Here is a 16172-nt window from a genome sequence, read left to right as displayed (position 1 = left end):
GCAAGATTTCATTCCTTTTGATGGCTGCATAATATTCCATTGTATATATATACACCACATCTTTATCCACTCATCTGTCGATGGATGTCTTGGCTCTTTCCACAGTTTGGCTGTTGTGGACATTGCTGCTATAAACATTGGGGTGCATGTACCCCTTTGGATCCCTACATTTGTATCTTTGGGGTAAATACCCAGTAGTGCAATTGCTGGATCGTATGGTAGCTCTATTTTCAACTTTTTGAGGAACCGCCATACTGTTTTCCAGAGTGGCTGCACCAGCTTGCATTCCCACCAACAGTGTAGGAGGGTTCCCCTTTCTCCGCATCCCCGCCAACATCTGTCGTTTCCTGACTTGTTAATTTTAGCCATTCTGACTGCTGTGTGGTGGTATCTCATTGAGGTTTTGATTTGGATTTCCCTGATGCTGAGCGATGTTGAGCACTTTTTCATGTGTCTCCAACATATAACTTCTTTAAGTAATATCAAGCATAACATAAATGAAAGGCTGTGAAATAAAATAAAATGATATATCTCTACTATTATCTTCAGTTGACCTTACATACTATACATCAGTTAACAAAAATATAATTGGAAGTAGCTACACTGAAAGGCAGAATCTTCTTTTTATACCTTTGAAGGTATTAGTTTCACATATTTAAAATTAGAATTTTAAAAATAATTTATCTTTAACAATAATTAAACCTCTTTTCCCAAAGCCATTATTTTTTGGATATATATATATATATTGGAGATATTTGGATATATATTATATATACATATATAATATTTTAAATGGATATTGAAAGAAAAATAGAAAATTCTGATTTGGGTTCTAGAAGGTATAGGAAAGCATTAAGACTGGAGAAATAATATAATGTGATATAATAATAATATGATGTATTATCAGCTTTTCTGTGGAGAATTATGAAAACAAATGCTCTCATGGCATATACGGGAGTACACTAATATTTTCACTTTTTTTTTTCCCAAGAGAGAAAGCTTGAATTTCATCCAAATTAATTAGGATGGATCTGGGAGTAAGCAATTATTAATTTGTTTAATTGTTCATTCAATAAATATTTATTATCTTTGTACTATGTGCCATGTATTAGAATAAGAGAAAAAATAAATACAAATAAATAATAATTATCCAGCCCAGACCCTCAAGGGATCTTTTAGAGAAGAATGATACCTATGAGATTAAGATGAAGTATAATAGACATGTGAAGGAAACAATATAGTATATCATGGAAGTACATACCTCTGCTATTATGTACTTTTGGCAATCAGAAAGGTTTCCCCTTTGCAAAGAAAATTTTAATCAGGATATTGAAACAAACAAATAAAAATAAACAAAACCCTAAAATTCCCTTGGTTTGATTGTTTTCATATCAAATCAGCCCACCAGTCAACAAAATTTGAACAAACCATGGAAGTTCTAAACAGAATATAGTTATTGGTGGTGATAGTTTCCAGGGAAACTTTTGGAAATTACTTAGGTCATTGGTCCATCATATGCAACTTTCCACGTGCATCACTATTAATGTGAAAGACATTTTCCCCCAGAAAACCAATAATTAACGTTTTAAAAAGGTCTATTGAAAGTGCTTATCTCTGTTCAACAAAACACTAAAGATGTAGCGTTTAGTGTTCCCTTTCAATTCATTAGTGAACTAAGAGGTGTTCCCCTTCATTTTGTCTTCCCATCCCTCTCCACCCCCCCCCCCAAACACACCTCACATTTTGTCTTTCTTCTGTCTCTCTCCTCTCCTCCTCCCCAGCCAACATTTCCTCCTTCCTAAAGTGGTCAACCTTTGGAAGTCAGTGAGCTCTATTATAAAAGAGCATCCAGTGTCACAAAAGGAGAAAGTGATTTTGACCAGATGTCCCTCACCTTCCCCTTTCCTCTCCTCTCCAGCAATGGATGCAGCAGCAAAGCTGAGAGTGTGTGCCAGGTAGGAACGAGTATAGTAAATGAATCTGGTATCTTTACAACAGCAGCTTGGCAAATGTGTTGAGTACAGAATGAAGCTCAAGGCCACATTCTAAGTTTGGGGAGAGTCTGTCCAGTGAATTGCAACCCCTCTCAGGAGGGAAGAATCTTCTTTGTTTTCCCGCTCCCCCCCCCCACACCTCCCCCTCCCCAAGCACCTGAAGGGAAGAGTCCCAAAGTTTGTTTCTGTCCATACTTGATCCCTGGTCCTCACCACGGTTTCCCATCCCCACGCCCAGCCATTCCAGTCATCCAGCTCCTTCTCCACCTCCAGCCTGGAAAATGGGTACAAAACAGGTCCTCGAACAACCAGCCTAAGGAGAGAGGAACTTCATTGGTGAAATCCAAATCCCAGCAGGAAGGAGGGGGGTCAGGAGGGAAAAAAAGTGAAGGCAAAGCAATGCTGTGGGCAGGGACCCACTTGGGGTTGGGGATGGCGGTCGTGGGGGGGGGGGCAGAGTTAAAGGTTGGAAAGAACTTGCTCAGCCTTTCGGTGCAAGCGCGCCAATGTTAACCTCGGAAGCCTCACGGTGCGGGCACGAAAGGGTGTTGAGCGGTATACATAGCTCTCCATACACATTGGGAGCTCAGCGAGAAAAGGAGGGGGCGATGGAAGGCAGGTTCCGCCTCCCCCTGGCCCGCGTGCACACACGCGCCCACCGCCGCTCGGGCTGGCTGAGCGCGGGCGAGTGTGAGCGCGGGCGAGTGTGAGCGCGAGTGTGCGCACGCCGCGGAGAGCCTCTGCCCTCGCCTCGCACCCTGCTCAGGGCATCTTGAGAGCCTGGAAACGTGAACAGGCTTAAAGTATGGCATGTTGCAAAGATGGTTTCTGCCAAGAAGGTACCCGCGATCGCTACGTCCTCCCGGGTCAGTTTCGCCCTCCTGCACTTCCTGTGCCTGGCGGCTTGGTGAGTTCCCCGGGGTCCTGAGGGACAGGGGTGGAGAAGTGGCCAGCTCCGGGCCCCCGCCGGCCGCCGCCCCTCCCGGGGCAAACCAGACCCTCCTGTCTCCGCTGTAAGGTCAGGGGCCGCACCTGGGCTTTTCTGTGACCGAGTAGACGCGGAAAGCAGACGGGGCACCGGGTGCAAGAAGAGTATGGGTTTTGGGCTGCGTGTGCACAGGGTGCGCCTTTCCTGACCATTTCTCTGTCCCCCATCCTTCAGACCTGCTTCCTTCTGCTTGGGGCAAGAGACTCTTTCCCTAGAAGATAAACCTGTTTCCACCTGTTCTGTGATCGATTCTTAAAACAACCCCTTCTGCCGTTTTAGTTTTTGTTTTGGTTTTTTTTTTTTTTTTTGCGTTCGCAGTTTAAACGAATCCCCAGGACAGAACCAAAAAGAGGAGAAATTATGCCCGGAAAATTTTACCCGCATCCTGGACAGCTTACTCGATGGTTATGACAACAGGCTGCGTCCTGGATTTGGGGGTATGAACGATTTCAAATGCTCAAGTGTGTCCTGTCTGTCCCTCTCTCGGTCTGCCTGTCTGTGTATCATTAGGTATGCTTCGAGTGGAAAAATGAAAAATCTCTCTCTCAATCTCTCTCCCTCTCTCTCTCCCTCCCCCTCCCTTGATGAGACCTCTGACAAGAAGACCGCCCCCACCAGTACTTTCCCATCTCCCTGCCGACTCAGAAGCTTTGCCTCTCCCCCACGCTAATTACCTTCCGGGACCTGACTGCTGGGTGGGGGAGGTTGGAGGGAAAGAATAAAAAATGGGAACTTGGGGCTCGGTTGCCCAGCTGCGCCCTGAGAGTGGACTTCCCCAGCACCTGGCCACTTTGCTCAGAGCGGGTTGCACTTGAGGCAACTGATCCGAAGTCCCTTGTCCTCCCACGTGGTATCTGTCCCTTTGCCAAAACCTCGACACTGTGTTCTACCTAGGACATGAATCTGGGGCACGAAGCTGCCTGCTCTGCTAGAGAACCCAGTCCTTTCCTGTTCTCTTCCACAGTGGGATGAATTTTTACTTTATTTGGGGAGATGGCATTTACCTCCCTCCTAAGACTTTGGAGTCAGAGGTGTTTCAGCTTTATTTCTTCCTTAAGTATTTATAATGACTATAATAGAGGCACATCCACTAGCCGTACTGTTGCTCTTTTGCATGTTCATGTTCCCTTTGCTTATATAATGAGAATTTATGTGGCAAGCATTGTGCTAGGCACTGTGTTCGCAGAATCTCAAGATACAATTCTTACCCTCAAACACCCGCTCAGTCCAGTTCAAAGAGAACACATGACTTCACCCCAAGTGTCAGCTCAGGTCTTCTGACTACCAAGTCCATGTTCTTTCCAACTACACTGAGCTAGTTATCCACTGGGAAATGAGTTGAACAAGATGCAGGCTCTATCTTAAAGGAGTCTCTAGTCGTAGTAGTAGTAACAATAATAACCACTAATATTGTATTTACTTATTTGAATTTTCATATATACCAGGCATTTTATAGCCATTACTGAGAGTAAGCTCTTACTATCCCCATTTTACAGATGAAGAAATTGAGGCTTGGGAAGTTAAGTAACCAGTTCGAGTTCACAGTTGGTAAGTGGCATGGGCAGGATGTGAAACCAGGTCAGGTTGTATATTTAAGAGACAAACCCATGAAGACTGAGAGGACATCAGATGCTGCGTGGCGAGCATCACACGATATTAGCAGCACAGGGCACGTTAAGCTTCCTGTTGAGAGCGTATAGGAGATAGGATGAGGAGAGAATGGAGAAAGGGAAAGGGAGCAGGACAGTCCTGTGAAAGAGGACAGAATTAGACATGGTCTCAGGTTTGAAAGAATTATCAGAAGTAAAATAGAATTAGAGGAGAGAGTGGAACTGGATGATTTTTTGGAGGCTGATTAGTCTGCTTCTGCTCATTTAACAAATGAGGACACTGAAGATTAGAAATGGAAAGTCATTTATACCGGGACACATAACATATTAATGGTTGGCTGGAATCAGGTCTTCTGATTCCAACTTTTCTTCTGGATTTTATTGAGAAGGTTATAGGGGGTCATTGAGGGTATTAATTGAATTTTTGCATGTTGACAGTGATAAATCTGGATGAGAAGGATGAAAGATTCTCCTAGTTCTTCTCACATTGCCTCTCCAGCAGTAGGATGCTCAGCACGGCATTTGCCTTCATGCGAATCTGAAAAGAGGTTTCCTTGCAGAAGTGAATCATTTATCAATGCAAGATCTTTCACAAGTGACTGGGAAATTATCACTTTATATCCAAAAAATAATTCTGTGGAGGATATTTCAGATGATGTGATATCATTGAAGACTATATTATATCAATAAAAGAGGACTTATCTGCCCATAAAGGTTTTAAACATGACATTTTAAGTAAGGAAAAAAATAACAGAAATATCAAATCACACGAGTTTAAATATTTATTAGAGAATTGATGTACCTGAACATAAATTAAAGTGAAAAATTATAACTGAGATGATATGGTTTTATTATTAAATGATGAAAGTTAAAATAATATCTGCCCAGGTGGTTATAATACAAGTATAACTCAAAAAGAAGAGGGAATCCATTGTAGATGCATCTTTTATACCAACTACCCTCTCCCATAATATTATATAGACAAAAAAATGAATGAAATCCATCTATGTAAGCCATTACTAGATTTTGGCTAGCTGCAGTATTGCTGAAATGTCTCAAGGGCATTATTAGTCATCCTACATGTCACTGCCAAGTGATCTGCATTACCCACCTGGAGATACTTTTATAGCTTTTTGGGAAGACGTTGAATTCACCTTACTTCAAGTGTTAGCAGTTGCTTTATCATTAAAGATTTACTATATCACATTGGGGCTATGCTCATAAATATTTGTGGTAAAGTTTTTTAGAAATGGGTCATTCTCTGTAAATGCATAGCATACCAAATGTGACAGGGGAATAGCAATTCTCACCTGCAGAAACCATGCAGTCTGTTTACAGGATGTTATAAATGAGCATCACTGAAAATAATAAGAAAACACATTCTTAGCACAGACTCTTGGATACCACAAGTTTGGTCCCTTCTTTGACATTTCAATGCTTTGTGGAAAGTTTGGTATTTTAAAAATAAAATGAAAACAATTCAGATTTTGACCAGTATGCTATAAATACAGATTTACTTCCTGGTTCCTTTAATCCTACTTCTGCTCTTTGTAGAGCATTTACTTTATATCTGTTTATACAACTTAGCTGTGTTCCATTTAAAATAAAGCTAAAAGCAAAGATTTGAATTGAAATTGGATGGTTTGTGATTGCTCAGTAGGCCGGCAGGGGTTGGAATAGATTTGGAAACTAAATTACATATTTTTAACTCCGCGGCACAGCTTGCAACAGGGAAGTAAAAGGAACCGAAATCGTTCTCTTCTTTTCATCCCTCCAGGGTCTCCTCTCCCTTGTCTCCCACGTTCTCCCATTGGAGAAGAAAAGGGGAAAAGGTGAGAAGAGAAGGAAGGAAGCGTGGTGAGAGAAGCCAGATTGGGGCTTTTGAAGGGTATAGTTCTTTTGGACTCTGACAAATCAGTCTGCTGTCATCCTGAAGTAGCTTGCACTTTAGAAGTGGCATACAAGTGAGCCCTTCCACAAAGGAGCTAGAAAATCATTCCCCTGTGCTCGTAGCCACTTTCAACACTGTTCTATGTCATCTTAAAAATGCATAGCTAAGGTATTAACCACCAGGAGATAGCTTAGGAAGCCAGCCCTTCACCACTTCCATTTATTGAAAGATTATGCAACCCTTGTACATTTCAATCTTTTGAGGCACATGATCTGGAATAATAAATACTTCAACTAACGAAAATTGCCTTAGATCATCTTCCACAACCTCCCTGAAATGGGAACAGACCATTAGGTCAGTTTTGCAAGGTTGCTCGCCAACATAGCCGGGACTTCACATTAGTGGGGTCCTCTACAGTTTGGAAACCTTTTTGCATACAATGTTTAATAAGATTCTCATAACAACACGAAGAGATAAGCAGGGTGGGCATCATCCCTATGTTAGAGGGGAGGCTGAGAAAAGTTCCAATGAATTGCTCAAGAACTCTAAAACTACTAACAGGCCACTAATAGACTAGGCAGCTTGTCTGTTGCTACATCCACTTCTAAAGCTTTCTTACATCCTTCTGTTTACCAAGGGTGAAATTTTCATTAACATACCTCCTTGTTCCTAAATAGGTTATTAAAATAAGCAAAACTACATTTCCCCCAAAGGAGTGAAATGAGAACTTTTATTCTAAAGCTTTAATAACATTTTAAAATGGGAAAGCAAATATGGAGGAGTATATACACTTAGGTAAATTTGGAATAATTTTCCCACACAAATAAAAATATTCTTGCAAAGTTTTCAAATGATCTATATCCTAACCTAAAATTACATTAATGCACTAACCATGTGCTAGCCTTACTAACTGAATGTCTACAGAGAATAGATTTTTTAAAATATGTAGAGAAAAAGAACACAAATCCACAGGGCAACAGAAAAAGAAAGCTTCATTCTCTTTTGATTTGTCACTATCATTTATGCATTCATTTATTGAACCAATAGATATTGAGACCACTATGTATCAGGAACAAGGTGAGGTTGTAAAGATATTCTGAATCAGACACAGGCCCTTGTGAACTTTATAGCTAAGCAGTGTAGAGAGATACAAATAACAAAGAAACAAATAACAAAATATTAAAGATAATGCTGTGGAACAATCTAATAATATGCTAAGACAGGGAATTAACTGAGTAAAGGATCTATTTCAGATGCAGTGGTGAAGAAAACCTTGTAAGTTGAGCCATAAGGGGGACAGACATGGAAAAGGTAAGCAAAAGTTGTTCTCAGGCAGGAAAAAACAAGGAAAAAGCAAGTTTAAGGATTCTAAGGTAGATGGTAAGTTAGTGTGATTCAGACAGTGAAGGAAGTCTGGTGAAAGGAGTTCTGGGAAGGTAGTAAGAAAACAAGAGGAAGAATCTCACAGGACTAGCTTTTTGTGGTAAGCAGAGGCCAGAGCATTCAGGGCCTTTTGTAAAAGAGTTTAGATCCTTCTTTTAGTGAACCTGGAAGCCACTGGAGTTTTTTAGGTGGAGGGAATGACTTGGTGTGACTCAGATTGTAACGTGATCCCTTTGGCCGCTGCATAATAAAAAGAAAGACTTAGATATAGAGGTTGAGCCATATTGGAAGCAAGGAGACCAATGAAAAAGTTTTTTCTGGGGTGGGGGGGTTCTCTTCATTAAGTTAATGGTGCTTGTTATAAGGTGGTAGTTGTAGTAAAGATAGATTTAAGTGGAAAAATTGAGATATATTTTGGAGGTATAATTCAACAAAGAATTGGTGATGGATTTCATATGGGTGGTAAAGGAAAGGGAGAAGTAAAACATGACTCCTGGATTTTTATTTTGAGAAAATGGGTAGAGGATGGCTCTCTTTAAATTAGAGAGAAGGGGAGGGAGGGAGAAGAGAGATGGGGGTGAAATCAAGAAATCAGGTGCGGAGATGTTAAGAGTGTTAAAATACCTATATGGAGTCCTACTGGTTGTACATACTTGGATATCAGACAAGACTTTTATCTGGAGATATGCAGGAGGGTCACCAGCATATAACGCTGTGAGAATAGATGCCTAGAGAGGAGTATAGAAAGGTCAAGGAGCCCAGAGCCAAGCCTCAAGGAACATTAACAACTGAGGAAGGGCAGAAAATGTAGACTTGTCAGAGGAGGATGACTGTGATATAGGTGGGCACTCGGAGCGTGTGAAGTTCTAGAAGTCAAGAGAATGGAATGTCTTAGGAAGGAGGGATGAGAAGCCTCTCAAATTCTTCTAAGATTAAGTAATATAAGGTTGGCCACGTGGAGATGTTTCATTTCATTCACTTTTCATCAACTCCTTATTAATCATATAATATGTGCCAGGCACTATTCTAGGATGGCGCTGGGAAATGCATTAGTAAACAAAAGAGATGCTGTTCCCTGCCTTCATGAGCTGACAATTTAGTGAAAGACAGAAAATGAGCAACAAAGATGAGTAAAATATAGAGTGTCAGAAGTCGATAACTGCTATGGAGTATTAAAAAGCAGGGGAGGGGTTGCACTTTTAACGAAAGTAGTAGGACAAACTTCAATGAGGAGGTGATATTTTGAGCAATGATCCTAAGTCGGTAAAAGCAGAAGTCACATTTGGGTTAGAAGAGACTCCATGTGTGAAAGTGCCGAGCATGGAAGTCAGTGCACTGCAGTCCAGTTTAACAGGACTGAGGAGTAAGAAGGGGTTCATCTGATCCAAAGATGAGGGTGTGTAAAGCTTTGCAACCTGGTAAAGACTTTGCTGTTACTCTGAGTCAGATCACAAGTGATTAGAGGGATTCCAGCAGGGGCAAACGCTGAACTGCCTAATTTTTAGAGACTCACCTTCGTTGCTGTAGTGACAAAAGGCGCTCAGGGTCAAGGGCAAATGCAGAGAGGTTTTCACAATTAACTAGGCGAGAGATAATGGACGTCTTGACCAAGCTGGAGGCATGAAGCTTGTAAAGTTGGAAGAAATGATCATGTTCTGGCTATGTTTCAAAGCGCTAGTCCACTAATGACAACTAGAATGTGGAGTGTGAGAAAAAGGGAGGTGTCTGATTCCAAAGTTTTTGACTTGAACACCTAGAAAAATAGAGTTGCCAACAGTGTGGCAGAAGCAGATTAGAGGTATGGATGAACAATTTGTTGTTAAGTTTGAGATGCCTATTGGACATTAAGTGGAGATGAATCTGGAAAGCAGGGATGATTGGTAGGTCAATATATATGGTACTTAAAGCCATAAGACTACAGGGACCATCAAGAGATTAAGGATGATATAGAAGAGATACAGGTATAGAAGTCTGAAGTCGCCAGTGTTAAGAGGTGGGGAGTTGGGAAGAATCTCTGTCCCAGGAAGACTGAGGAGTGGCCTTTGAAGTAGGAGGAGAATCTCAGGGTATGCATACTGGATGGTAAGTAAAAAGAGGAGGTGGGGTTGATCATTTACTTCTTAATGTTCCTGAGAGATTGAGAAAGATAAGAACATAAAATTCAGCACTACATTTATTTTATTTATTTATTTTTTTTAAGATTTTCATCACTACATTTAGCAATATCTACCTCTTCGGTGATTTTGACAGAGCAGCTTTGGTGGTGTGATGGGTGTGAAAGTCTGATTCGGGGGGAGGAATCTCTGGATATTTGTACAGGGGAGCAGAGAAATGGGGTGGTGAGTGGAAGGAGAAGTCAGATCAAGAGAGCTTCTTTAAACATGAGAGAAATTAAATTATTTTTTAAAGTCTGTGGAAACAATGCTATAGATAGGGAAAACTAAAGATACTGACAAAAGGAATTTTAGTGGCTCCTGAGCATGAAAAGCAAGTTACAATAGATGACAGAGTGAATAGAAAAGGAAGAATTAGAGGCAATGTGTATGGATTTTTTTTTTTTTCCAGAAGTTCAAAATGTGAAAGGGAAGAGAAAGAGGGAAGGTTGCTTCTTTTAAGATTAGAAATATCAGAATACATCTGTGTACTACTGGAATAATCTAGTAGGGGATAATGTAATATTACAATGGAGGGAAGGGATAACTGAAAGAAAGACGCCTTGAGAAGGTAAGAGACTACAGAACCCGGAACACAAATTTACTTTGTTATTTTTTCGGTTTAGCAAAAAAGATGTACCGTCACTATCATATATTTGCATTTTCTTTAGGGCAAGTATATTTCGTGTTTCCCCAGATAGGCACTGTAAAATCTAGATATAGGCTATTAGTAACTTTATGGAGATAATATTTCACTGGGTTGTTAGTTTTCTTTTGGGTGAAAAATACATCAACTTGCATTATATTACTTTCTAGGCCTTTTTATTGTATTTCTTTTTTTAAAAGCCTCTTGTGTACAGAATTGGATTCTGAATTAATAATACTTGTTTAACAATTACTCTCATTATTGCTCCACATGTAACCTTCTTTTTATCCGCCCACCCACCCATCTATTCATTCATTCATTGTAATATCATAAACATAGCAGTTCAATCATTAAACTGCACAACCATGACAACTTTCATCCTGCTAGGGAGTCTCCCTCATCCTCTCTTCCTGTCTGCCCCACCCACAGAAACCACCATTCTGAGTCCTTTTTAAATGATTTCATAGTTTTCCTTTGAATATTATTTTAGCTCAACTTTATTTTTTTTTAAATTTCAATTACAAAAATTTAATGGTTTTGAACATGTTATATATTAGCTTTTGGTGTTTTTTTTTTTCACTTAATTGTGTATTGCTAAGATTCATTCTTGCTGTTGCATATTGCTATAGATCATTCATTTGACTGCTGTGTGATATTTCCACTTCATAGGAACCAGTTTATTCATCTTCTCTGTTGGCAGTAGGCATTTTGCTTATTTCCAAGATTGTGTTGCTGTGAATATTCTGGCCCAAATTTCCTGCTGTAAATGTGCAAAAGTTTCTTTTGCATATATATCCAGGAATGGATTTTTCTGGATCTTAGTGTAAGTGGGAGTTCAACTTGATGAGATAATGCCAAACTGTTTTCTGTGGTGGTTTTACAAATTCAAACTCTCATTTACAATGAATATGAGATTCAGGATCCACAAAACCTTCAACCATATACATATACATACATCTATATGGAATATATGGATATATATATATATATATATATATGGATATGTACATACATACATACATATATATGTATGTATATGTGTATGGAATACTTGAAATAGCATTTGATTGTGAAATAATTAGAATTTCCTGATTTCTAATGTGGTCGAACATCTTTTCAAACCTTTATTGCCTACAAGAATTTTCATTCTGTGAAGAACATTTTCATCTTTTGCCCATATTTCATTGTTTTTTAAAACGCTCTTCTTATGTATTTAAGTACTTTAATCATTTAAAAGGTTGACCTGGATTGATAGAAGGATCCTAGGACATAGGAAGCACTAATCTTTAATGTCATCTAAGTAAAACTTGATAGCTCTCTGTTTTCTCTGTGATGTCAATGGATATCTCTTCTCTGTTTACTCTGTAAGAAGGCTAGCATCTCTGTATTATTTTATGACAAACAAAATTAGATATTTCTTTAAATATATCACTCAAGATTCCTTATTGTTATTGTATGTCCTAAGTACTTTAAGCCTCTTGATTTTTATAAACAATGTGTTTTGTAGGATGTAGCTGGATGCATGAATTTAGGTGGCTGAAAAACCAGAAATATGTCCTCAAGTGGGTAGCTGGGGACACATTATGAACAAGGATTGACATGTTTCAGTATCAGCAAAATATCTGAGGTCTTTCTCCTGGTGTTACAGCAAATTGGACACTCTTATTGGAGAAGAAATTAAATCATTATATCCTTTGACCAGGTCTGTACAGCTGAAGTAAAGTTAGCAGTGGAAAATCGTCTGATACACTGTTAATAGTTTTCCTACGTTCTACCCAAGTTAGATTCATTAATAAGATGGGAATATTCCTCTGAATTTCATCTTGATAGTCTTGGCTCTGTCTTTCAAACACTACTGAAAATCACTTTTTTTGCCTTGCAAAATGCCAACTACGTTTTGGGGATTAAAAAACATTTCCCTATTACCAAAGAAGTAGGATTTTTAAAATAAAATATGTCTTTGACGTTACACAAATGCATATAACATTATGAGAAGTCCTTCCAAGCCCAAAATTATCTGGTTTCTATGTAATTATGCTCTTAGTAAGGTTGATTTGAACGTCCTAAACAGTAGAGTTAGAGGAAGCGTCTCTAAGAATTATTCTTAATTACATAGCGACCATTATTCATAGAAAACTGATTTATTGAAAACCTATTACATTTAAGGCTTGAGATTAGTTCTGGGAAAGGATACAAATATAAATAAGACACATTTTCTGCTTTAATCAGGAAATATTTTTAGCTTAACTGGTGTAACAAATGAATCCAAGTAATTTTTCTTTTTGGGAAGTTTTTAAATCACTAGTGAGATGCTATTAAGAACACAAACACATAGTTATTCACCCCCTAGTATGTGCAAAGCATGGGAACTTCAAAGAGGATTAAGATTTCGTCTTTGCTGTTAAGGGAAGAAAGACAGACTCAAACAGGCTATAATAAGATAAGAGCAAAGGCATAGAAAGAGCTGCAAGAACATAGCTCAGAAACTATGCATAAACAAAATTTAGGAAATTTAGATATGGCATGTTATATAGTAGATAGAAAATTATATAAGCAATTAATTATTGATTTATTATTTAATGATATCATTAGCATAGTAAAGCTAGAACTTACTTGAGGGAGTTATAATTCTGGCTCTGGCATATGGTATTTAAACTCTGTGAGCTCAGCTTCCAGATCCATAAGATTCTCATCATAGTATCACCCTTGGAGGGTGTTGTGAGAATTAAATGAAATAGTGTATGGAAAGAGGCTAGTATCCCACCTGGCACATAGTAGGCCTTCAATAAATAGAATTATTATATCTCTGCTCTTTGCTCTTTGGGAAAAAAACCTGTTCCCTGTGAGCAGTGACACACAGCATGCCCCTCGATCTGTTAACATTCCATCCCCACTGCTTCATTCCTAGTAGGCCATCATCATTTCTCAACTTGGCTGGTATGGCGGCCTTTTATAAGAGCCCTTCCTCTACACTTGCTTCTCTATAATTTACTGTCCATACAATCGCCAGAGTGATTTTATAAAATATATAATTCAGATCATATAATTTCCTTACTTCAAACTCTTGATGGTCTTCCAATGATTAAGGGATAAAAATCAAACTTCCTCACAGCCTAAGGCAGAGCTGTACAGAATATCAGGGGGAGAAAACTTTGGGAAAGAACAGAGGAAAATTGTTTCTTTTGTATTTCTGTATTGTTTTGTTTGGCGGCCATAACAAAACACAGACAGAGTAACTTAAACAATAGCAAGATCAAGGTGTCAGTAGGCTTGGTTTCTTCTAAGTCCTCTCTCCTTTGCTTGTGGATGGCTATCTTCTCTATCTTCACATGGTCTTTCTACTGTGTGTTTCTGTGTCCTAATCTCCTCTTCTTTTAAGGGCACCAGTCACATTGGATTTGAGCCCATCCTAATGACCTCATTTTAACTTAATTTCCTTTTTTTAAAGACCCTAATTCCAAATACAGTCATATTCTGAGGTACTGGGGGTTAGGACTTTAACATATGAATATATGAAGAACATCATTCAGCCCATAACAACCTCTCTATGTGTTGCCCATCTGTCAGCGGGATTTCTACAAGTTCTTTTCCATGTAGTTTTAACAACTGTCACTATAATGTGTATTCTAAGAATGTTGCTTAAAAGGATGCCCCTTAAGAATATGGACTCATGGGTAGGTCTCTGCCCACTGACTCTGGTTTTCATTCTGTTTGTGTGGTTTTCATTTCTTATCGTTCTCTTCCTTACCTAGTTTGCGCCAGCCTTACTGGCCTCTTTTCTAGTCCCTGAACACACTAAAGTCTCTCCTGCCTCTGAGCTTTTACCCTGAAGTACTTTATGCTTGGAATGGCAATTCTCTCTGTTCTTCCAATGGCTCACACTTACCCTCCAGGTCTGAGTTTAAAAGTCACGGCTTTGAAGAGTGGCTCAAAAATCTAGGCTTTCCCAGGCTCTTACTCCATTACCAGCCTGTTTCGTACCTCTTATGAATGAAGAGATTCTTCCATTTAACTTATTTCTTTATTATTTATACTCAGACTCTTCTAATAGCATGTTAACTCCCCGAGGCAGGGAACTCTTTTATTTATTTATTTATTGTATTTAATTTTATTTTACTTTTCAAATTTTTATTTAAATTCTAGTTAGTTAACATATAGTGTAATATTGGTTTCAAGAATAGAATTTAGTGATGTATTACTTACATATAATACCCAGTGAGACAGGGAACTCTTAAGTCTTGTTAACCACTGTAGCACCAGGGCGTAGTATGGAAACTGACCCTCAGCAGGTTCTCACTCGGTTAATGTTTATTGAGTGAATGTCCAAATGAAATCCCTCTACCAATCATATATTTTTAGAATCTCAATCTCAAAGACCTATATGATTATATAAAGCAAATACTGAATAATGTCACAAACAAACTAACCAATACTAAGATGGTAATTCTGGACACAAATATTTTTTCAAGAATCTTTAAGGAAGTATTATGTAAGAATTTGAAAATACCCATTATTATCATAAAAATCATTGTAATTATAGAATTAGCATAACCCCACACCCCTTAAACCCCTTAAAATAAATTTGTAAGTAAAAATATCATTGACCTAATTCCTCTCCTATACTTCCCTTACTCCCATAGAACACTTACGGTATTAATATTTTACAGGACATAGTTTGGTAAATACTATTCTAGAAATCAGATGAACACTGTCTGTAAACTAGAATAAAGTGAAATGTATCACCTAAGAACTTGTTAGAAATGCAAATTGCCAGGCTCCACCTTAGACCTACTAAATCAGCAGGGCTAGGGTGAGGCCCAGCATTCTGTACTTTAACAAACCTTTGGGTGATTCTGATCCAGTTAAAGTTTGAAAACCACTGCCCTAAATTGATCTTTAAAGTAACTTTTGAATTCTCAAGAATCTTGTCAAACAAATGGTTCAGTTGTCAGGACATATACAACCGTAATTGTTCTAAGTAACTTATCTTTCCTTGCTCTGACTTGCAGTAACTTAGTGCTTCTAATAATTGTTCTTAAGAAACTAGCAGAGTGATTTGTCCCACTCTTGAACCACTTTGAGTTAAAGCTCTTATCTTCTAAAGTTCAACACACATTACCATCTTCTTGGATTGCCTATCTATTCCTGAAACATTTTGGTTTGATGAGCTTATTACTACCATATTTTTGTTGTTTACAATTGATCATCCAAATAAAAAGTCAATTAACTTCTCACACTTATTTTCTCTGTTTTTCAGAGGTGTTATTTTTTTTTTAAATGAAAGCTCATGATAGATCAATTTCATCTATACTTTTTCTTTCACTATACTTACAAAGATATATTTTTCTTAGGATACTTATTTACGAAAGAATTTTCTCGTTCTCCTTCAAACTATTTTTCTTCCTGTGGCTCAGTCTTTGTCCTATACAGGGAGAAATATTCTGATTCATTTTTATGAGGATAACTTTAGACCTAGGGCATTAAGCTATACCAACTGCTCTTTGTCT

The 16172-nt window shown here is 38.6% G+C and overlaps 1 protein-coding gene across 1 annotated transcript in view; it reads left to right on the top strand.

The window, feature by feature from the left end:
* Positions 1-2597: 2597 nt before the first annotated feature.
* The window catches only part of GABRA4 (gamma-aminobutyric acid type A receptor subunit alpha4), a 63277-nt gene continuing 49702 nt past the window's right edge, over positions 2598-16172 (top strand). The window contains exons 1-2 of the mRNA XM_036071962.2: positions 2598-2901; positions 3301-3419. Coding sequence (XP_035927855.1) covers positions 2816-2901; positions 3301-3419 — 205 coding nt within the window. The 5' untranslated portion in view covers positions 2598-2815. The remainder of the gene's footprint in view (positions 2902-3300; positions 3420-16172) is intronic.

Source organism: Halichoerus grypus, chromosome 3 (genome assembly GCF_964656455.1).
Source record: "Halichoerus grypus chromosome 3, mHalGry1.hap1.1, whole genome shotgun sequence".
Taxonomy (NCBI): Eukaryota; Metazoa; Chordata; class Mammalia; order Carnivora; family Phocidae; genus Halichoerus; species Halichoerus grypus.
Note: the sequence above shows the minus strand (reverse complement) of the source record. Positions and strands in the feature narration are given on the sequence as shown.